Below are 24801 nucleotides of genomic sequence, written 5' to 3'. Positions count from 1 at the left end.
AATATAATAGGGGAAGAAGCTTTTGAGCTAAGTGTAATAAGCTGGGGAAAAGAGCAAATCCTGTTCACTCATTCCTTTCAGCAGCCCTCTGACTTTGGAGGTAAGGATGCTCCTTTTCTCTGAGTATAGAAAGGGAACCTCTCATGTGAAGGTCTCATGACCCGCTTCAGGGAAGGTCAGAAAAATCCTTCCTGTACCTGCCGTTTCACACATTTCTTCTGCTTGAAATATTTTATATGCCAAGGTACCATCTTTTGGAGTAGCATGTCCTGAACCTCAGCAAATGTAAAACAAAACTATAAAAGTAAAAATATAGCTTAATAACTGATTGATCTCAGGATTTGAGAATGTTTTTGATCAAAAAAGCAATTGAAGCCCTGGCTGGTGTGGCTCAGTGGACTGAGTGCTGGCCTGCAAACCAAAGGGTCGCTGGTTCAACCCAGGGCACGTGCCTGGGTTGCGGGCACATGAGAGTCACCACCCATTAATGTTTCTCTCCCTCTTTTCCTCCCTTCCCCACTCTCTAAAAATAAATTAAAAAAATATTTTTAAAAATTAAAAAGCAATGAAAGATATCTTTAAGGAAACTAGGAAATAGTAGAGGACATGAATATTCAATTAACAGAAAAAATACAACAAATGAAAAATGTTAAATGCAAATTAAAATAAAATATGTTTTAAAATACTGACCAACTGACAATAAATTTGGGGATTCCCATTACCCCCTCATGTTTGAGAATTCATTACAAGACTTAAGAACCCAGAAGTGATGACAGTTTAATTATAGCAAAAGGATACAAATCAGAACTCCCTGCCTTCCCCCCAGTGCATAGAGTGAGGGTCCCAAGTGCAAATTTCGTGCTGCCTCTAGCCCACAGAATCAAGATGTCACTATTCCAGCACATTAATGTGTGACAATATGCAGAGTACCGTCAACAAAGAAAGGTCTCCTGAGTTTTAATGTCCAGAGTTTTTACTGGGGTTTCATTATGTAGACATGATTGATTGGCCATGAAGTTGAACTCCGTTTCCAGTTCCCCTTCTTCCTCAGAGGTCAGGCTGATACCAAATGGCTCAAAGCCCCAATCCCTTAACCCATGGTTGGTTTTCTGGAGTCATGTCCTTAGCTTTACACCGTCTAGGGTCCCTCCATGAATAACAGACAATCTATCAGTAAGGGAATTCTAGAGGGTTATAGGCTTCCTACTAGTAACTGGAGAATGTGGCCAACCAAGCTTTTTTATTGTACAGGACCTTTTTAAAAAGAAGAGCTTTTAAAAGATCATTTAGCAATGATGGTGGGAGGGTAAACTGGTGCATCTTTTTAACAGTATTACACTCTTACGAGCAATGGAGGAAAAATGGGACAATTAATAGAACAACAATAAAAAACTTGGAAAAAAATATGTTATACTCTTAGAGAAGATATAAGGTCATGAGTGTTAGAATATCAAAATGGTAATCAACCAAGCAAGATATAAGTGTAATGTACTCTTAAGAGGTCCTGGGTTGGCTCTGTAATCACCAGAAACTCAGCTTGCTTGTGTTTATTACCGCCACCTTTGTTCTTCTTTTTTTTAGAAAATTTTTTTTTCCTCCATTGATTTTATTGGGGGTGATGCTGGTTAACAAAATTATATGGGTTTCAGGTGCACAATTCTCCAACACATCATCTGTACACTGTATTATGTGTTCACCACCGCAAGTCAAGTTTCTGTTTATTCCCCAATACTCTCCTCCACCTCCCCTAAACCCCCTACTCCAGCAGTTGGCACACTGTTTTCCATGGAATGTTTGTCATCCTTAATACTGTATACGATTCCTATGGAGTGGTTGAGCTATGCCTTTTCAACTTGAAGCTATCATTAACATTTCCAGCCAGCAGGAAGGATGGAAGGAAGGGTTACCCACTTCCTTTAAGTAAGTTTTCAGTAATTCTCATTCCTATTAGTCAGATAGAACTCACATAGCCACACGAGGTCTTTTATCCAGGTGGTCATAGACCCAGCCAAAATTTGAGGTTCCTGTTATTAAGCAAAAACAGGAAAAGGAGTAAGGGGCCACTAATAGTTCTGCCTTACTGTAATTGATCCTATAATTTCACTTTTAGGGATTTATCTTAAGGAAACCTGAAATACAAAGATTCATAATAATAATACAATACTAATAGCAAACATTTATCTAGCACTTATGTGCTAGGTATTGCTGGTACTGAGCACATTATATTTATTAACTCACTTAAAATTCATTATAATTTTAATTAATGTTATTGAAATGTACACTTAAAAATTGTTAAAATGGCAAATATATATTTTACCACACACACAAAAAATTAACTACAATTCTTTGAGGTCTGTACTGTTATTGTCCCTATTTTATAATAGAGGAAACGGGCATAGACAATATGAGTAACTTGCCCAAATTCACACAAGAAGTAGTGACAGTTAGAAGTCTGATCTAAGCAGTCTGAATCCAGAGCTCATACCCATAACCACTCTGCTGTAGTGCCTCAAGATTGTTTATTTTAGTATTATTTTTCTAGTTGTGAAAAATAAGAATAAACCTAACTGCCAAGCAATAGGGGAATGGATAAATTATGGTACAATAATATATTAGCATATTATGTAGACATCAGTTTGTTGTTTCACTTATTTATGCATTCATTCCTTGATTTTTTATGTGCCCTGAGTGGGGATTAAACCCACAACCTTGGCGTATTGGGGTGACACTAACCAACTGAGCTATCTGGCCAGGGCTAAAGCATATTTTTGAGAAATATATAATGACATAAAGGAAGACTTGTGATGTTTAAGGAAACAGAGAATATGCGCAACATAATACAGTTTCTGTTAATTAAAATTAAGATAAGTGAAAATAAATTTGCCAAAACGTTAACCATTCCCAAATGGTAATGTTCTATACTCTTTTCTATATTTTCCAATTTTTCTTTAATAACAGGTATTTTATCTATAACCAGTAATATTTTTAAAATTTGTGACCAAATTTTCTTTTTAATTCTGTCACTTTATCCCAAGGAATTATTTAGAAATTAAGACTAAGGTTGTGCACAACAGTGTTTATCAAACTATTTTATATTAATAGAAATGTGAAAAAATATCTATCCATTGGTACGCAAGTGTTTCAAACATGACACTTCCCGTCTGTGGAATATTACATAGCTGATAAAAATTTGTAAAAAAATAAAGGGGGGGTGTTGTCTTATGACAATGGGGAAACATTTAAAATGTCAAGTGAACGAAGCAACATATAAAATTTGTGCATACAGTTACTGTAGATGTTAAGAATAGGTTATATGTTTACTATGTGCATGTTCCTTTTATTTATTTAGCAAATACTCATTGAGCTCCTAATATGCACCAGGAGTTTTGGTAGGCAGTATACATACAACTATGAAAAAGATAGACATGGTGTCTTGACTCATGGAGCATAAGTCTCATGGGAGAAATGGCTAAGCAGGTAATTCAGATACATTCAAAGCATTCACTGTGAAAGTGCCATTATGGGAAAAATATAGGAGTACCTCAAGGGAGTGTCTAACTCAGATTTGGGATATTCAGAGAAAGTGGCATCTAGACTGAGCACAGAGGATGAAATAGGTGAGGGAGTGGACGAGAGAAAGCAAGACCTATATGGCATGTTGGAGGTATTAAAGAAGAATGCCTGTAGCAAACATTGGGAGATACAAATAAGAGATGAAACAAGAAATGTGAGATCATTAGGGTAATGAGCAGTTTTGTTAAGGGAGCTGGAATTTTGGAAAACAATGAGTAGATTTTAAGGAGAAAAGAGATTGAAGTCTGTATCTGAGGAAGTTTGTGCAATGAGAAGAATGGATTGGAGAAAAACAAGGCTAGAAAAAGGAAGAGCAGTTAAGAGGCCTTAGTAATTATCCAGTGAAGAGTGCTGGGATCCTGAACTAGGTTATAGCGGTTCAGGTGGAGTTAGGGTAGAGAGAAGTGGACATATTTGAAAATGACCAGAGCTTGAATCAGTCGGCCTGGTGATTGGCTGGACGTAGGAGGAGGACAGTGGGTACCTGGATAAAATTATGGGGTTGAAGAAAAGCTTTTTAAAGATGGTAGACTTTTTATTTAAGGCACATTCTATTCATATGTGTTTATTTTTTATTGTAATATAATATGTATAACATCAGTGACATGTGGTACATTTCATGTTATGCAAACATTACCACTATTTAGTTTCAGAACCTTTTCATCACCACAGAAGGAAGCCCTGTAACCTTGTTTCCTCTTCCCTCGAGCCCCTGGCAACCAGTAATCTGCTTTCTGTCTGTGGATTTCCTTCTGGATATTTCATTTAAATGGAATCATTGGATATGTGCCGTTTTGTGCCTGGCTTTTTTCATTTAGCATAGTGTTTTCAAGGTTATGTTGTAGTGTGTATCAATATTTTGTTCTTTTTATGGCTGAATAATATTCCATTGTATGAATACAAGTGTACATATCACATTTTGTTTACCCATTTATTCAGTTGTTGGACATTTGGGTTTTCCCTATCTTTTGGATATTGTGATGTTGTCCACATATATTCTTTAGAAATACTTAGTGTTGTCATTTTTTAATTGAAAAGTCAATGTTTTTAAATATTAAGCCACATTTTTAACTTAAAGCCTTCTTTTTAGTGTAAGAGTAAGTAATACTTGATTCTTGTGACTGGGCCTACAGAGGAAATGAGCATCAGAATTTAGACCTATAATTTTAAATGAAGACAGCATCTTGGAGTGAAAAAACAAAGTTCTAATCTGAAAAGCTTTAATGTATGAGAAAATATTCCTTTTACATAGGTGTTCTTATTTTAATTTTTATAATTATATAGTGGCTGGGTGTTCATGTTTGTTGTGTAAGTATATCATATAGAATGCTTTTTTTGCCTCATAGTTTTAATCATTTAAATCTTAATTTCAGCTGATGAGTAAAGAATCTCCCGTTCCTGCTGGAAATGATGCCTATGCTGACCTTGATCGCCAGGTATCTAATTTTGCATTGTTTTTATCCATGCAAAGATTGAAAAGGATCAAGTTTAAATATTAATGAAAAGGATATTTCTTTGGAAATTGCTTATGGAATATATTGGTATAATTATTTTTTACCAAAAATTTAAGAACTTCAGCCACTTTACTTACGGAAATTACACATTTATAGTTTGTAAATAAAATATTGTTCCATACCCACTTTAAAATAAAATAACTTATATAACTTTTTGTAATTTGTGTTTCTTTCTGTATGCCACATTTAATGCAACAGATGCTTTTCTGGAAAGTTGCATGCATTTTCCATTAGCTTAAATAATCATAATTTATGATAAAAAGATAGTTTTTTAAAAAAGGTTTTATTTATTTTATTTTTTAAAGAGAGGGAGAAAAAGAGAGAAACATCAATGTACGAGAGATCTATCAATCTTGCATGTCCCCAACTGGGGACCTGGCCCGAAACCCAGTCATATGCTCTGACTGGGAAGCAAACCAGTGACCTTTCGGTTCTCAGGCCGGCACTAAATCCACTGAGCCACACCGGCCAGGACTGATAAAAAGATAGTTTTCCTTGTCCTGGCCGGTGTGGCTCAGTGGGTTGGAGCATCATCCTGCAGACTGAAAGGTCATGGGTTTGATTCCCTGTCAAGACACATACCCAGGTTGCAGGTTTGATCCCCAGTCAGGGTTGGGTACAGGAGGCAACTGATTGATGTTTCTCTCTTTCCTCCTCCCTCTTTCTTTAAAAGCAATGAGAAAAGGTATACTTGGGTGAGGATTAAAAAATAAAGATAGTTTACCTTGTATTTCACATTATTCTTCAATTGAAGATGTTTCCTCTGCCCTTCATACTTAAATGCACTAAGGAGCTTAGTCCTACATTTTTAAAGGAACTCTGCAATGTATTTTTGTGGTTTTAATGGAAAGGTACATTGTTAGTTTCTATGTTCCAGCCATTCTGGGTCATCTCTTCCAAAGCAAGAACAGAAATCTTTGTGATCTTTGTCTTTCATTTCTTCCCCATGGTTTCTAAATATTTTGCAGGAAAATCTTTGGGTGTGCTATAATTTTAACCCAAGTTGTAATTTGTTTTTCCCTTACTTTATGGTGTGTTTGGTTTTAAAGTTGGTTACTCTGAATGAAATTTTTTTATATCTATATTACACAGAGGTTTAGTTACATGAAATGAAAAGTCAATATCATCTTATTATAATCCATTTTTTTTCTTTTTAAAATTAAGTGATTAATCAGCTTATTATAATTAATTTTTTACTTTGCTAACGTAATGGGACATAACTTGGGAATGTTTGGTTTGTGTTGAGGATCAGAATAATAAAAGTATTTTATTTTAAAACTGGAAAATTATCATATAGGCTTAATGTGACTAAAAAACTTGTATTGAAATATACTAGCTATGTATTTTAACAACTGAAACCCTATCCTCTAGCACATACGTATTTTACTAAGGTAAAATTTCTCAGTTATTATAATCAACATTACCGAGAACCAAGTAGCCCAGGTAGAAGATGTGTAAGAAAACAATATGAGGAAAGAACAAAATTCAAGGTACAGAAAAGATAAGATTTAGGACAAAAAGATAACTCAAAGTTAGAAGTGCCTTCTTTTGACTCTTGGACAGAAGGGTTCTTGATTTCTCCCTGTCACTCATAAAGAAAAGGGGGGGTAATGTTTCATTCATATATAATATTTTTGCCACTTCATATTGAAATGTTTATTGTATCTCTTGTTTTCTAACCAGTTGAAGAAAACTACAGAGGAACTAAATGAAGCTTTGTCAGCTAAGGAAGAAATTGCTCAAAGATGCCATGAATTGGATATGCAGGTAAGAGGTCTGTTCTGTGTCCCACCTGTTTGAAATGTACTGCTGTAGATACCACAAAACATACTGTGTTCTGCCATAAAGTACAGTTTGTCTACACTGCAACCCCAATTAAAGAAGAAAAAAAAAGGAAAACAGATTTTTGGTTAAAGATAGTAGGCTGAGCAATATGTTAATTTCCTTTCCTGAATGTTTAGCAATCAGCTTGGTTATAGCAGGCAGCAGCAAACCCCCAGTCTTCATCAGTCTCTGAAAGCCAGAAGGCAGTTGGAAAAGTCCTATTGGCTGGAAGGAGTAAAGAATGTAGTGGCCAAGAACACCTCTGGGGGAGAAGGGCTAGGAGCTGCTGTAGCAGAACTCCAGGGAGAGCACAGACACCTTGGGTGGCTATGTGAGGCTACAACTGGGGGTTTTATATAGAATAGCTGAGCCCCATCAACCCTGTCAGCCACTACATAGAATGACCTATAGCCGGTTTCCCAGTCAGAGGAGTTTTTTCTAAAGAGATTGCACAGAAACGTAGAGAGGTTAGACTGAGTATTAATATTGCAGTGTGATGTCCTTTACATTTTGTTATTTCTGGGTTCTCTAATTGACGTAAAGGCCAGCTTCTTGTGGATAAAGCCCAAAGCTGAAGCCTATTGAATGCTTATAGCTTCCAGTTACCCTTGCTGTTGGCTAATCCTTAAATGTGAGGGAAATCTGCATAACAAAAGATAAAAGGATCAATAGAGATGGGAAACTGGTCATAGAGTAAGTGGAAAAATTTGAGGTAGAAGAGATTTTCTCTTTTATTTTTTTATTTTTTCAGCTTTTTTGAGATACACAGCATCATGATAGGATATATGTATATATTGCTTCCCACCACTGACTTAAATGCATCCACCCATCAAATCTTCTCATATATTTACTTTTTTTGGAGTGGGGTGGGGCAGGGCAGGGCAGGGCAGGAGGTACGGGTAGAAGGGGAGAACACAAGTTCCACCCTCAGCAAATTTCAGATATTCAATAGATTATTATCAGTTACAGTCACCATGTTATACATTAGATCCGAAAGAGATTTTTCCCTTTTAATGTATTTAATACTGTCAGTAAAATTAGCAATACTTCATCTGTAAATAAGGACAAGATGCAGTTTTAAAAAAAGAAAAATTAGAGCATAAGAAACAACCATACATCGATGTTTTTCTTCCTCACTTTCTCTCTCCCTTCTCTCTCTAAAAATAAATAAATAAAATCTTTAAAAAGAAAAAAGAAAAAAGAAAAGTCAGAGAACAAGAAACAAGTACATTTAAAATAAAATCGTCAGAATAAAAACTCTCAATAGGGTAGTTAAAGTTGAAGGAATCTCACAAATAAAGAAAGTAAGAAATAAAATTATAAAATCAGGTCAGTGTGTGTGTCCAAGTATGGATTAAACAAAATTGACCATTTTTGATACATGCTAAAGTTGTGTAATGGGTACACAGAGTTCATAATATTTTATAATAGGTGTATTTTACTTTGAAAGGCATAGGAGTTGATCCTTGCTTTGGATGCCTGTAAGAAGTAGTATAATCAATGTACACTTGGGTTATATAGTAAATATTAATAATTAAGTCATATTGTAAGTGCTCTTGCTTTTTAGATTTTAGAATTTAACAATACATAAAAATTAATAAGTTAATTAATTTTATAAGGATGATATTATCTTTGATAATATAAAATTAAAGTTACACACTGGGATAGGCAAACTACAGCTTGCCATCTGTTTTTATAAATAAACTTGTAGCACTGCCACACTCCTTCATTGATATATTGTCTGTGACTGCTTTCATGCTACAGTGACAGAGTTGAGTACTTGCCACACTCATTATGTGGTTGGCTCCTTCTTGTCATCCAACCTCAACTCAGAACCACGTCATTTATTTGTCATAAATCATTTATTGGACTCTTAGATGTGCCAAGTACTAAATTAGGCCTCCTTGAGAAGTCCTTTCATGGTCAACAGTGTGACCATGTTATTCTCATGTTATTTTAACCCTCTGCATACACATTTTACTCTTGTTTCAGCATGTATTTATTGGTTTCCTTAATATATTTTTGTTTATACATTTGCTATGATTTCTTGTGAATATATAACTATAAAATCCTAGAGGTGACAGGAGCAAGCCTCTCAGGAAGAGTATTAGGTGCCCAGCACAGGCCTGAGGTGGGAGTGTGGTTGGTGTATTCAGAAACAGCAGGAAGAACGTTCTCTGATTTATTCTTCATGGTATGCCTTGCACCTAGAAAATTGCAACAGTTCCTAGCATGTAGTACACACACAATGAATATTTGAGTGAGTTAATGAATGCTGGGTAATTGAGTGAAATGAGTCAGTGAGTAGTTGTTTAAAATTGCACAAGTGACCAATGAAGGAAAATCTTGACAGGAGATAGTAGTTTTTTACTATAAGCCCCTTTGCCTTGTTAGATTTTTTTTCCCTTAAATCATGTTTATGTATTATTTTTAATTAGTCTCCTTTTTCTGTGTTTGCGAAAAGGATTTCTGTCAAATATATTGAATTAAAATATTTTAGCAACATCTGCTAGTCTGATAAGTCTAGTACACCTAGCCTTCTTATAAATAGACCACAGGTTGTAGAGCAATTCTTAATAAAATTTCAAGTAATCTGTGTCTTTAGATCATGCTCTGTGAGCAAGATGCAGTTAAAGTCAGAAATTAGTAGCAAAGAAATTAGTTTTTAAAATTTTAAGTTTTTAGGCCTTAAATATTTATTTTAAAAAGAATGAAAGAGCAGAAAAGAATGGAATAGACCAGTGGCATAGAATAGAGCCCTTGCTCTATTCTTAGAAGACACTCATTCATTCATTTATAGAAATCTGATAAATTATAGAGCTGGCATTTCAGACTCATTTATTCAATAGACATTTACTGAGCACCTACTATGTACCACCCAGTGTTCTAGTTGCTGTAGATATAGTGAAGATGGGGGGAAGATAGACAAATAGGTAAAATATTCTTTCCCCTAAGGTATTTACTTTCTAGTAAGGAAGACAGACAATAAACAAAGTAAGAATATAGTCTTAAGCGGTGGTAAGTATTCTAGAGAAAAAGAAAGCAGAGAAGGTAGAATGGGAGTGTAGGATAGGAAGAATTACTAGTCTTGAATTTAGTCAATACAGGCATGCCAGAGAAGGTGAAATGTTAGTAAAATCCTAGAGGTGACAGGAGCAAGCCTCCCAGGAAGAGTATTAGGTTCCCAGCACAGGCCTGAGGTGGGAGTGTGGCTTCTGTATTCAGAAACAGCAGGAAGTTGGGGATGGCAGGAGTGGAAGGGAGTATGGAAAGAGGAAATCAGTCTGGAAAGGGCTTTTAAGCTTTTGTAAAGACTTTGAGTAAATGAGAAGCCATTGAAGGATTTTGAACAAAGCAGTACTGTGATCCAAGTTTGTTTTAATGGAGTGTTTGTTTTGCTCTGTTGAGAATAGACTGTAGGGAAGAGAGGGCCAAATCAAAGAGACTAATTAAGTGGTCATTTCAGTAATCCAGGCAAAAAATTATGTTGGCTTAGGTCATCAGAATTTAGGGCTGGTGAGAAGAGGTCAAAATATGTTTGAGAGCCAATGATATTTGCTGACAGATTGAACATGGTGTGATGGAAAGATGATAAGGCTTACGATTGAGCAACTGGAAGGATAGTGTTACTATCTACTGAGATGGGAAAAACTGTGGAAGGGCTGGGCAGGGGGTGGAGGGTCGGGAGTAATTAAGAATTCAGTTTAGATAATATAAATTTGAGATGTCTATTATACACCCAAGTGGAAATGATATCCAGTTCAGGGTTCTAGGCTAGAAATAGAAATGAGCACGTTGTCAGTGAATAGATGGTGTTTACACCATGAAACTAGAAGCTGTCACTGTGTTTAGAAAAGCTATGGGGTGCTCTCATGGCAGGGAAATTAAGAGGAATTGACTAAGGAGAAAGAGAAGGTAAGAGCAGTGAGTTAGTACAGAAACCAGGTATCCTGGAAGCCAAGTGAAGAAAATACTTCAAAGAGGAGGATATAATCAGTTGTGTCAAATGTTCGTGATGGATTGTAGTGACATGGAAGTCATAGTGATCCTGATGAGCAGTTTTGGTGGAATGGAGGGGCTGAAAGTCCAGCTAGAACGAGTACAGAAGGAAATAGGGGAGGGAGAGGGAGAATTAGAGACAGCAGGCAACTTTTGTTTTTACAGATGTATTGAGATATAATTGACAAACAATAAACAACTCATTTAAAATGTACAATTTTGGTGCATGTAGACATATATATGAACATGTGAAATCACCCAATTAATTTAACAAACTCATCACTCCCCCTTAAGTCCCCAACACTGCTTTCTGCCACTATAAATTAGCTTGTATCTTTTAGAATTATATATAAAAGGAATCATACAGTGTATACTGTTATTTTTTGTCTGACTTCTTTCATTATTTTGATATTCATTCATGTTGTCAGTATCAACAGTTAATTCTTTTTTTATTATTGTGAAGTAGTATTCTGTTGTATGGATATTCTACAGTTTATCCATTCACTTGTTGATGAACATTTGTGTTTCTAGTTTTTCTTTATTGCACCTGAAACTGCTATAAACATTTTTATAAGTCTTTGTGTGGACATATAGTTTTATTTCTCTTTAAGTAAGTAAACACCTAGGAGTAGAATGGCTGGGTCATGTGATAGTTGCATGTTTAATTTTTTTAGGAAAATGCAAAACTTTTTCAAAGCACTTAAAACATTTTACATTCTTAGGAGAAGTGTATGAGGCTTTCATTTGTACACTTGGTACAGCTAGTCTTTAATTTTAGCCATTTTAGTCAGTGTATTGGGGTAACACTGTGGTTTTAATTGCATTTCCTAATGACTATTTATTTGCATGCTTAGTTGCCATCTATATATCTTTGTTTAATTGTCTTTTCAGATCTAAAATAATGAATTCTTGCTTACTCTGCCTGTGCAACATTCCAAAATGTAAATGTTTAAAGTGGAAGTTGATTGTACTTTTAAAGAATACGCTTTAATTTATAATGGTAACTCACAGGTGATTATGCCAGTGCCAGTGTAATTGCAAGAAATAACTACTCTCTTCCTGTGTTCGAACAGGTTGCAGCGTTGCAAGAGGAGAAAAGTAGTCTGTTGGCAGAGAATCAGGTATTAATGGAAAGACTTAATCAATCTGATTCCATAGAAGATCCTAACAGTCCAGCGGGAAGAAGGCATCTGCAGCTCCAAACTCAATTAGAACAGCTCCAAGAAGAAACATTTAGGTAAAAAGACCAGTCATAAAATCTGATTTTTAAAAATTTGCTAACTGTCTTTTAAAATTAAGAATATAGTGTTAGGACTTCTGGGTAGCTGCAGACCAAGGACACTGTGTAATAAACAACTTCCCCAAAGTCTTCCCACATGACATGAGATAACTTCCCATCTAGAAACAATTCTGTGAAAGATACACCTTCAGTATTACTTGAAGACAGAATGCTCCAACTGAAATATAACTGTGAGTGAAAGGAAGAAAACAAACACCAGCCCTCCTCCCACACACCTGTGCTACTCCTATTCTGCCAGGCACTTTGAGGCAAGTAAAGGCAGACTGAGAAAAAATTTCAGGAAGGCAGAACACTAGTGGAGGGGCCTGTGGGTGAGTTGGAATGATCGCCAGAAAGATTAAATTCACCCAAAGTCAGAAATCATTTTTAAAACAAAAAAGGATATTAGACTACAAACTCTAGGACCAGATTTCAAAGTAAGTGCATATTCTTAAAGAAAAGATACTGGCATTAATTAAAAGAGATTGGTCCCCTTTTTAGGCACTCAGTTTGAAGAGACGCAATACAAATGCCAAGTGTATGATTTCTAGAGACAGGCTTATTTAAAGAGCAAATTGATTTAAAGGAACAATCTTCTAAACACATTTTCTGGGAGAGAAAAAGTCCAAAAGAAGGAAGACGGGACCAATAGCAATCGGATGGTGAAAGAGAAAGGAAGAAAAGGAAAAACCTGGTGTCCAGCAAGAACAAAACAGAACCACAGAATTGAAGGGTTTAGCAGTATGATAAAAGTATTTTGTTGTGGTTTACTGTAAAATATATTATGACCTGTTTCTTACCTAGCTATAAGATTTTCAGTGTTAAAATAGTAAGAGAAGTTAAATATCAGTTAGATTCTTACTTCATCAACTAACTTAGTATGGCAACATATTCTTTTTTATTCCTCAGTGAAATGTTCTTGGGGTTTTTTTTTTTTTTTTTTTTTTTGCGTAAACAGGAAAAAAACTTTAGTCTTCTCAGAAACTTTAGAAACAATTCATGCCCTCTACATCAGAAGTACAAAGTGTGGTCTGAGGACCCCTGCAGGTTCACTGAGACCCTCTCTCTCAGAGAGTCTTCAGGGCTCTCTTTTCTAGCTACATGTGTGTGGAAAGTGGGGCTTCCTTCATATACTTCAGCCTAAAGACCATAATAACATGGGAGAAACAGATATGACAGCCCAGCTTTCTTTTATTAAACCAGATTATTTGAACCATAAAAGTGTAAAACATTGCCGTTTTTCCTCACTATGTTTTTTCAGAAAATGTAGTTATTTTAAGTAAACTCTGTGATTTGCGTTAACATAATGGGCTTGTTATATATCAACAGATAAAATTATGTAAAACAAAAGTTCTTTTGAATCTCAGTAATTTTAACACTGCAAAGGGATTCTGAGACCAAAACCTTTGAGAATCCTTCATTTGCATCTTGACTTTTTAAGACAGAATTGGTGGATAGTAAAATCTAAATACGACTTTATCTTTTTGTTTCTAAATTGTGGCTAGATTTTTAAAATTATAGTTGACATACAATATTATATTAGTTTCAGGTATAGAACATAGTGATTCAACATTTATATCCCTTACAAAGTGATCACAGTAAGTCTAGTAACTGTCTGTTATTGTACTAATAATGACAGTATTTTTGACTCTTCCCTGTACTGTACTTTACATCTCTGTGACTTATTTTATAACTGGAAGTTTGTACTTCCTGATTTCCTTCCCCTTTTCTGCCCACCCCCCCAGCCCTCCCCTCTGGCAACCATTAGTTTGTTCTCTCTCTGAGTTTGTTTTTATTTTGTTTTATTTCTTTGTTTGGTTTCTAAAGATTCCACAAATAGGTGAAATCATACAGTATTTGTCTTCCTCTGTCTAACTTATTCTACTTAACATAATATTCTAGATCCATTCATGTTGCAAATGGCAAGATTTTATTCTCTTTTTATGGCTAATATTGCATTGTACATATATATGTATCGCATTTTTATCTTTCAAAAGACATCTAGGTTGCTTCCATATCTTGGTTATTGTGAGCAATGTTTCAGTGAACATAAGGGTGCATATATTACTTCAAATTATTGTTTTCTTTTCTTTGTATAAATACCTAGGAGTGGAATTGCTGGGTCATGCAGTAGTTCTACTTTTAATTTTTTGAGGAGCCACCACACTGTTTTCCACGGTGGCTGCACTACTTTACAATCCCACCAGCAGTGCATGAGGATTTCTTTTTCTCCACACTTGTTCTATGTTTGTTTGTTTTTTTAGCAATAGCCATTCTGACAGGTGTGAGGTCCTATCTCATTGTGGTTTTGATTTGCATTTCCTTGATGATTAAGTGATGCTGAGCATCTCACATCTTTTCATGTGTCTGTATATCCTTGGAGAAATGTCTGTTCAGGTTCTCTGACCATTTTTAAATTGGATTGTTTGTTTTTTTGATGTTATAATGAATTCTTTATATATTTTGCATATTCACTTCTTATCAGATGTATCATTTACAAATATCTTCTCCCATTCACTAGGTTGCCTTTTCATCTTGTGGATAGTTCCCTTCACTGTGTAAAACCTTTGTGGTTTTTGTACTCCCATTTGTTTTTTGTTGTATTTGTTGCCTTTGCCCAAGGAGGCATATCCAGAAAACATTGCTGAGACCAATAGAGAGTTTACTGCATGTTTTCTTCTAGGAGTTTTATGGTTTCAGGTATTACATTTAACTCTTTCATCCACATTGAGTTTATTTTTGTAAGTGGTGTGAGAAAGTGGTCTAGTTTCATTTTTTGCATGTGTCTGTTTCCCAACATTTATTAAAGATCTTATCTTTTCCCCATTGTATATTCTTGCCTTCTTTGTCATAGACTAATTGACTGTATAAACATGGGTTTATTTCTGGACTCTATTCTGTTCCATTGATCCATGTGCTTTCTTTTTTTTAATTTTTTCTTTTTTGTCATTACCATACTGTTTTGATTATTATAGATTTGTAGTACAGTTTGAAATCATTGTGTGGTACCTCCCAATTTTTTTCTCTCTCAAGATTTATTAGACTATTCAGAATCTTCTGTGGTTTTGTATTTTAGGATTATTTGTTTCTGTTCTGAGAAAAATGCCATTGGTATTTTGATAGGGATTGCATTGTATCTGTAAATTGCTCTGGGTAGTATGGACATTTTAACAATAATAATTCTTCTGATTCATGAGCACTGTTTATCCTTCCATTTATTTGTGTCTTTAATTTCTTTCTTCAGTTTCTTGTAGTTTTCACAATACAAGTCTTTTAGAACCTTGGCTAAATTTATTTCTAGGTATTTTTTGATGCAATTGTAAGTGGGATTGTTTTCTTAATTCCTCTTTCAGGTAGTTCATTATTGGTACATAGAAATGCAACAGATTTCTAAATATTAATTTTGTATCCTGTAACTTTACTGAATTCATTTATTAATTCTAATAGGGTTTTATTTATATGGTATGTCATCTGCAAAGAGTGACAGTTTTATTTCTTCTTTTTCAGTTTGTATACCTTTATTTATTTTTCTTGTCTGCTTGCTGTGGCAAATACTCAATACCATGTTAAAGAAGAATGGTGAGAATAGGTACCCTTGTTTTGTTCCTGATCTTAGAGAAAAAGCCTTTAGTTTTTGACTGTTGAGTATGATATTAGCTGTGTGTTTGTCATATATGGCCTTTATTATGTTGAATTATGTTTCTTCTATACCCACTTTATTGAATTTTTATTATAAATGGATTTTGAATTTTGTCAAAATCTTTTTCTGCATTTATTGATATGATCATATAATTTTTATCCTTCATTTTGTTTAAGTGGTATGTCACCTTGATTGGTTTGTGAATATTGAACCATCCTTGTATCTTTGCAATAAATCCCACTTGATCATGCTGTGTAATCTTTTTGATGTACTGAATTTGGTTTGCTAATATTTTGTTGAAGATTTTTGCATCTATGATCATGACCTGTAATTTTCTTTCTTTTCCTTTCTTTCTTTTATTTTTTTGGTAGTGTCTTTGTCTGGTTTTGATATCAGTGTAATTCCTTCTTTGTAGAATGAGTTAGGCATTTCCCCTCCTTTTCAAGTTTTTGGAATAGTTTGAGGAGGATAGGTGTTGATTTTTTTTAATCCTTCGTAGAATTCACTTGTGAGAATGTCTGGTCCTGGACTTCTGTTTGTTGGGAGCGTTTTCATTTCTAGTAATTGGTCTGTTTGGATTTTATGTTTCTTGTATAATCTTGAAAGATTATATGTTTTTATGAATTTATCCATTTCTTCTATGTTATGAAATTTGTTAGTATATAATTGTTCATAGTATTCTCTTATTATTCTTTGTGTTCCTGTGGTATTGGCTATCACTTTTCTCTCAAGTATGATTTTATTTATTTGGACCCTCTCTTTCTTGATAAGTCTGGTTAAGGGTTTATCAGTTTTGTTTATCTTTTCAAAGAATCAACTCTTAGTTTCATTGGTCTTTTTTATAGTTTTTTTTTTCTTTTTTTGTCTCATGATTTCTGCTTTGTTCTTTATTATTTTCTTTCTTCTACTCATTTTGGGTTTAGTTTGTTCTTTTTCTAGTTCTTTTAGGTGTATAGCTAGAGTGTTTATTTGAGATTTTTCCTGTTTCTTAAGGTAGGCCTGTGTCATTATGAATTTTTCTCTTAGAAACGCTTTTGCTGTGTCCCAGAGATTTTGGATTATTATGTTTTCATTTCCATTTTTCTCAAGATATTTTTAAATTTTCTCCCTGATTTTGTTCATTAACCCATTGAATGTTTAGTAACATGTTGTTTAGCCTCCATGTGTTTGTGGTTTTTTTTCCAGTTTTCCTCTTGTAATTGATTTCTAGTTTTGTATCATTTTTATTCAGAAATGATGCTTGATATATTTTCAGTCTTGTTAAATTTACTGAGACTAGTTTTGTGGCCTAACATGTGGTCTGTCTTGGAAAATGGTCCATGAGCACCTGAAAAATGTGTATTCTGCTGTTTATTAAGTCTTTCTGGTCCAAGGTGTCGTTTAAGGCCACTGTTTCCTTGTTGATTTTCTGTCTGGGTGACTTATCCACTGATGTAAGTGGGATGTTAAAGTCCACTACTATGATTGTAGTACTATTGATTTCTCCCTTTGTGTTCATTAATAATTGCTTTATATATTTAGGCACTTCAACATTGTGTGCATAGATGTTTGAAAGTGTTATATCCTCTTGTTGGATTGATCCCTTTATCATTATGTAATGCCCTTTGTCTGTTGTTACAGTCTTTATTTTAAAGTTTGTTTTATCTGATGCAAGTATTGCTACTGCAGCTTACTTTTTGTTTCCATTTACATGAAATATCTTTTTCTATCTCTTCACTTTCAGTCTCTGTGTGTTTTTCTGTCTGAAGTGAGTCTCTTGTAGGCAGAATATCCACAGGTCTTGTTTTTACTCTCTTTAGCCACCCTATGTCTTTTGATTGAAGCAGTTAGTCCACTTACATTTAAAGTAATTATAAATATGTATGTACTTACTGTCATTTTATTAATTATTTTCTGATAGTTCTGTATTCTCTTGCTCTCTTTTCTGGTACACTGATGACTTTGTTTAGTGATTTATTTGGGTTCCTTTTTCTTTATTTTTTTGTGTATTATAGGGTTTTGGTTTGTGGTTACCTTAAGATTCATATATAACAAAAGCTGTGTTTGTAGTAGTCTCTTTTAAGTTGATGGTTGCTTAAGTTCAAATGCATTCCAAAAGCACTACATTTTTTACTCACACCCCCACATTTATGTTTTTGATATCTTTTGTCTTTTGACATTCACACTAGCTTCATAATCAGTTAATTTATTATATTTACTAAATGTTTGCCTTTATTAGTGAGAATTTTCCTTTTTTATATTTTCTTGTTTTTAGTTTTGGCCTTTTTCTCTTAAAGATGCCCCTTTAACATTTCTTGCAATGCTGGTTTAGTGGTGATGAATTCCTTTAGCTTTTGCTTGTCAGGGAAACTCTTTTTTAGCTCTTCAGTTTTGAATGATATTTTGCTTGATGGAATAGTCTTGCCTATAGGTTTTTTCTTTTCTATCACATTGAATACCTTGTGCCATTTCCTTCTGGCATGCAAAGTTTCTGTTGAAAAATTAGCTTATAATCTCTTGGAGAATCCCTTGTATATAACAAGCTGCTTTTGTCCTGCTGCTTTTAAGATTCTCTTTATCATGAACTTTTGGCATTTTTATTATGATGTATCTTGGTATGGGCCTCTATGGGTTCATCTTGTTTGGGACTCTCTGTGCTTCCTGGACTTGAATGTCTGTTTACTTAACCAGATTGGTGACATTTTCAGCCTTTATGTCTTCAAATAGGTTTTCTGTCCCTTTCTCTCTCTTCTCCTTCTGGTACCACTATGATTAGAATGTTGGTATGCTTGATATTGTCCCTTAAACGATCTTCTTTTTTTAAATTCTCTTTTCTTTTTGCTATTCTAATTGAGTGATCTCTACTACGTTGTCTTTGAGCTCCCTGACTTGTTCTTCTGCATCAGCTAATCTGCTGTTGATCCATTCTAGTGTATTTTTATTGCAGTTATTGTATTAAGTTCTGATTTTCTTGCGTATTCTTCTCCCAAGTTCATTGAACATCCTTACAACCAGTATTTTGGACTCTTTATCTTATTGGTTGCTTGTTTCTGGTTCATTTAGTTCTTTTTCTGAGGTTTTATCCTGTTCTTTCATTAGGAGCATATTTCTTTGTTATCTTATTTTGGCAGTCTCTCTGTGTTTATTTCTGTGAATTAGGCAAAACAGCAACCTCTCCTGGTCTTAAAGGAGTGGCCCTATGTAGGAGCTTCCCCTTTGTAGACTGTGTGTGCTGGGTCCCTTTGGCAGGCCAGCTAGAGTTCAAGCTGGCTGCTGAGAGCTGTTGTGGCTGCCGTGGTGGGCCAGCAGTGGCTGTAGCTGGAGCCAGCTAAGGATGAGGTCATGGGTAGTCCTGGGGTCAAGCTGCACTGGGGCCACCTTAGCAGGCTGAGTGGAGCTACAGTTGTGGGCACAGGCTGCAGGAAGTTCCAGGGGCAAACTACACACTGGGGCTTCCTTGGTAGGCCTGTTGGACCTACAGTTGGAGTGGGCTCAGGCCAAGGGGAGTCCTGGGGCCAAGCCCCACTGGGGCTTGCAGCTGTAACTGAAGTGGTGTGATTTGCAGGAAGTCTTGGGTACAAGCTGCACCAGGCTGGGAGCTATAACTAGGGTAGGTTAAAGCCTGGGGTGTCCCTAGGCAAGCCATGATAGGGGTGCCCTGGCAGACGAGCTAGAAGCTGGAGCTGGAGAAAGCCGTAGTAAGGTAAGCCACATGAGGGCCCAGGGCTATAATTGGAGTGGGTACGGGGCCAAGGGGAGTTCTTGGGACAAAGCCTAGTTAGCATCTGTGCTGTTTCTGGAAAGGGTACAGTCTGTGAGGAATGTCAGGGGCAAGCCAAGGAGCTGGTGTGGGTCTAGGGCCCGTGCACTCTCTGATAGCCTTGGTTGACTGGCTAGAATACCTGGATCATGCTCCTGCCTGTGAGTTTAAGGTGAAAGGGATTACAGCAATTGGCGCTCCCTGGACTTCCCATAGTGTAAGAGCTTCCACAGCTTCCCTCCTGTTTGGCTGATATCCTAGGGTTGTTAAATGAATTTTTTTCCCCCTGTAGTCTAGGTGCCCTTTAAACCACTCTTGTTTCACTGTGCCCCGGGACAGGAGAGTAGGAGATCCCTCCCTCCTTCAGTGACGCACCCGGAGTGGGGTTTCCCCCATACCTTGTCTGAGTTTCTCCCACCCATTTCTACATGGTCTCTCTTTCTCATTTGCAGTACAGAAGCTGTTCAGTTGCCCTCAATTCTTCTTGAGGGGGAGTTGCTCTGTAGTTGTAAATTGAGTGTGTTTATGGGAGGGGTTGTGTTCATGTCCTATGCTGCCATCTTGGACAGAAGTCTCTAAATTGCGGCCAGTTTTTAAAGTATGGTTTGGGGAAAGTGGTATTTAGAATTGTCTTACATTTTTATTATAAATGAAATAGTTTCAGAATACATATTACAGTATTTATGTTTTGAAGTACTTTAACAATTCAAATATATTATCAATACAGCATATTGATATATCTTAGTATTTTTATTATTTTTTATAGTCAGAAGAATGAGTATTAATTTATTTGACTTTTTTCTAAACATTTAAAAAATTCTGGCTTTGCCACTTAGTAACTGTGTAGATGTGGGCATGCCTGCATTTCCTCCACTATCAGATGGTCTAATATTATTATCTACCTTCTAGAATTTTAACTGTTAAGTTAAATATTAAATGAGTTAGTATATGTAAAGTACTGAGAATATTGCCTGGCACATAGATGCTATATAAGATTTAGCCGTTACTACTTTTCTAGAGAACAAAATAAAAATAAATGAGATGAAAATATTGGAAAGAAAATGTTTGTATTTTTATGTTTATTTACCTAGAACATGTAAGAGAATCAACTGAAAAGTTCTTAGGACCAATCAACATTTAATAGGGGGAGGGTAACTGTGAGACATTTGTATCGATCATTAGCTTTTCTAGCAATAATAAGTTAGTATCACCAGAAAAAAATGTCCATTTATAAGTACCTAAAAAAAATTTCTTTTAAGTACAATAGTCCCACCTTATCTGCAGTCACTTTCTTTGGTTTCAGTTACCCAGGGCCAACTGCAGTCCGAAAATATTAAATGGAAAATTCCAGAAATAAATAACTCATAACTTTTAAATTGTACACTTGTCTGAGTAGTATGATGAAATCTCATGTCATCCCACCTGGGACATGAATCATCCCTTTGTCTTGTGTATCCACCCTGTATACACTACACGCCCATTAGTCACTTAGTAGCTGTCTCAGTTATCATATCAACTGTTGCAATATCGCAGTGCTTTTGTTCAGGTAACCCTTATTTTAATAATGGCCCCAAAATGCAACAGTAGTGCATTTTGCTGGCAACTTGGATATGCCAAAGAAAAGCTATAAAGTGCTTCGTTTAAGTGAAAAGGTATATATGTATAGGTTTGGTGCTATCCACAGTTTCAGGTATCCACTGAGGATCTTGGAATGTATCCATCATGGATAAGTTGGGACTGCTGTAATATTAGGGGCTGATATAACAAAAACTTCTTAAGCTACATGTTAAAAATACTTTAATATATGGAGAAAGATAACAATGTATTTATACATGTTTTTCATGGAACTTTGTAAGGATGTCATTTTCTGTTATATAATTTGAACTTAATTCCACTTTAAATTCTAAGCTCATCTAGAAGTGTTAATGAGCAAGAGATTCCCAGAATATTTTGAGAACAAAGTTTAACGAGGGAATACTTACCATATTCAGTGTTGAAATATGTTATAAACCTATACTAATTAAAATAGCTTGGTACTGGTACAGCCAGTTACAGACAAATCGATCACATAAATGGAAATCTAGAAATCCAAGTGTATGTAAAAGTGTAAAACAATAAAGGTGGTATTTTTCCAACAACAGAGAAAGGTTAAATTATGTGTTGAATGGTTTGAGGACAATTGGTAGATATTTTGGCAGGAAAAGTTAGAGCATATACATTACATCATATACCAAAATAAATTCCAGGCAATTGAGACTTTTAATGTTAAAAATGAAACCATATATAATATTAACAGACAATAGATGAATAAAAGGGAAAAATCATTTCTAATTATATACTAAAGTGGAAACTATAGTATAAGACTCGAGTTACATAAAAATAAAGAATTTCTGTACATTAAATACTTACATAAATAATATTAAAAGTAAAGAATCAATGATAAATATTTGGAACATGAGAGACAAAGAATTTTATAAATCTAAATGAAGGATTTACTTTAAGCAAAACAAATTAAAAAGTAAAAATAGTATTTTCTATATTTGGGGAAAAAAAGACCTATGAATAGAAATTAGACTGGAGGATGTACTCCACAATTGTTAATAGTAGTTTTCTATTTATATTAATACATGATTTTTATCTTTTTTTCTTTTATGTGTTTTGTAAATTTTCAACAAATATCAAATTTTGTAATTAAAAATAAAATTTAAATAAATTCTGTATTTTGAAAAATATTACTTGATGTCTAACTTTCTGAATAAAAGAGTGGTAATTAGGTTTTATCTTTTCACAAGCCTCAGAACAGTGGAATCCATTTTTAGGATAATTAAAACTTAAAATTATAGTTTATGGTCACAAAAAGTAGACAAATTCAGGAAGTTTATTCTCATGCTTTTTATTTTTGTTTACTGTTCTAAGGAGAATTATTAGACAGTAAATAGTACTTTCTTGGTTTATTTTGTTTTGGTTACAGACTAGAAGCAGCCAAAGATGATTATCGAATACGCTGTGAAGAGTTAGAAAAGGAAGTCTCTGAACTTCGGCAACAGAATGATGAACTAACCACTTTGGCAGATGACGCTCAGTCTCTAAAAGATGAAATAGATGTTCTTAGGTAAACAATCTTCCTTGTAGAATCTCAGACCTATCATCACCCAGAACAGTTCTCCCACCAATGTTACAAACTCTAGGATCTCTGAGCAAGCAGTGTGTAAGAGCCAGACCACCTGGATTTAGATTTCAGTGCTGTCATTTATTTAACTTCTGTGTATCCATTTTTTTCATTTGTAAAGTGGAAATAATATACATACCTACCTTAGATTTATATGTGAAATTAAGTGAGTTTACATTTGTAAACTTGGAACAATATCTGGCAAATAAGTGCTATATAAATATTTGTCAAATAGAAATTACTCTCTGACCATCACTTTATACTTGAATAACTCGGGAGCTTTTCTTATTACTACTCCTTTTCTTTAATTTTGAGTCCTGCAGTCACTTGGTCTTCCTTTTTCTCAGATAATGTCACACCTAAAAGGCTTCATGTCCTTGCTGGACCTTTTTCTCTTCACCTCAAATAATCACTCACTACGTACCTCACTGCCTGCCACCTCATTTTTCCACCTTTCCAGTTCTTGTATAATCTGTCCTCTGTTGGATCATTCCAACCATCTATATTTTACATTTTGCTCTTTGAATACTGAGATCAAATAGAGAAAGTCACATACAGTTTTCTCCTACTACAAACTAATGAGCTTTACTTTTTGCTGGGTTCTTACCACTGGTCCACCATTCTGCTGCTCATTGGTAGAGAGCTCCATCTCCCGTTTCCCTCACATCTTTGATGTATTTTCATAACTTTTCTCACCTGCATGCCCATCCCACTCCACCCTTCCCGTACCTTGGCCTCAGTAGATGACATTGTTTCCTGCTGCAGGGAGGAAAGAGGCCAGGAACTGTGGGCTCTCCATGTCTTTTATCTCCTATACTTCTAACTTCCCTACATTCCCACTAATCTTCTTTTTCCTGCTTCTAGAATATAGACTTGTTATTCTTCCTCCTGTCCAGTGCTGATTTCTTCTTTAATGCTCTGGGTCTCAACGTTTCTCACTTACACAGGGACTGTGTTACAATCAGTTATCATTTCTCTTCACATTTGAATCTTGCTCCTTAGCATGTATTTATGTAGGTCTCTCTCATAGAAAAAAAAGAGAAACTTATTACTCTCTCCTTTCCAGAACAGATTTAGATTATACAGAGTAAAATTTATGTTCTCTCCTTAACCTCCTAAAACCTGCCCCCACCTGCACCAACTACTCCACTGAAACAGTTGTTCTGTGGTCACTAATAACGTTCTAATTGCCAATCATTTGGACACTGCACAATTTATTTTGCTTTTGTACTACTACACGTGTCTCTGCTGACTGCCTCCCCCCCCCGCCACAGGCTTGCTTTCCTTATATAACATTTGCCATTGCAATTTTTTGCTGTTTTCTGGTTATATAGTTTAACCTGAGCAAAAAATTAACCTGGAATCATCTTTGGAGTTATAATTTCATTAGAACATGTTATTATCTGGCAGTCCCTCTTGGTTTAGCACTATCTAAAACAGCTTTTTAACTGTAGATGTATTTCTGATTTCTGATTTTCCATCTTATTCTAGACATTCTTCTGATAAAGTGTCTAAACTAGAAGGCCAAGTGGAATCATATAAAAAGAAGCTAGAAGATCTTGGTGATTTGAGGCGGCAGGTTAAACTCTTAGAAGAGAAGAATACTATGTATATGCAGAACACTGTCAGTCTAGAGGAAGAGTTAAGAAAAGCCAATGCAGCTCGGAGTCAACTTGAGACATATAAGAGACAGGTAAAAGAGTAGTAACAAAGTTTCCAAGTGACATTTGCCAGCAAGTTCTCCATTATAACACTGGCTTATCAAAAATCTGCTGACTTTCGTTTTTATGGTATTCTGATTTTTACCTATGAAACTTAGTTCTTCTCCAGAGCTTATTGATTGGTCTCTATAGCAGATCTCTTTATTGCTTTTAATTTTTAAATTTTTTATTACTTTTAATTTTTTAGTTTATTGTATAATTCTTAAGAAATACACAAAAGTAAAAAAATAATGTGTCCACACCTAAAAAATAAAACAGATGGTTCCCCTCATTATAGTTGCCACTGTGCTGTTTTGTGGTTTTCATTTTTGTGCATCTCTCTATTCCAGCAACTTTCAACCGT

General features: G+C 35.1%; 1 protein-coding gene across 1 annotated transcript in view; it reads left to right on the top strand.

Annotated features, from left to right (window-relative positions):
* Positions 1–24801, top strand: part of HOOK3 (hook microtubule tethering protein 3) — a 73077-nt gene that overhangs the window by 23056 nt on the left and 25220 nt on the right. The window contains exons 7-11 of the mRNA XM_090257970.1: positions 4947–5009; positions 6771–6854; positions 11984–12147; positions 22540–22680; positions 24229–24430. Coding sequence (XP_090114096.1) covers positions 4947–5009; positions 6771–6854; positions 11984–12147; positions 22540–22680; positions 24229–24430 — 654 coding nt within the window. The remainder of the gene's footprint in view (positions 1–4946; positions 5010–6770; positions 6855–11983; positions 12148–22539; positions 22681–24228; positions 24431–24801) is intronic.

The sequence above is a fragment of the Furipterus horrens genome, unplaced genomic scaffold (genome assembly GCF_987537825.1).
Source record: "Furipterus horrens unplaced genomic scaffold, mFurHor1.1.pri manual_scaffold_12, whole genome shotgun sequence".
NCBI lineage: Eukaryota > Metazoa > Chordata > Mammalia > Chiroptera > Furipteridae > Furipterus > Furipterus horrens.
Note: the sequence above shows the minus strand (reverse complement) of the source record. Positions and strands in the feature narration are given on the sequence as shown.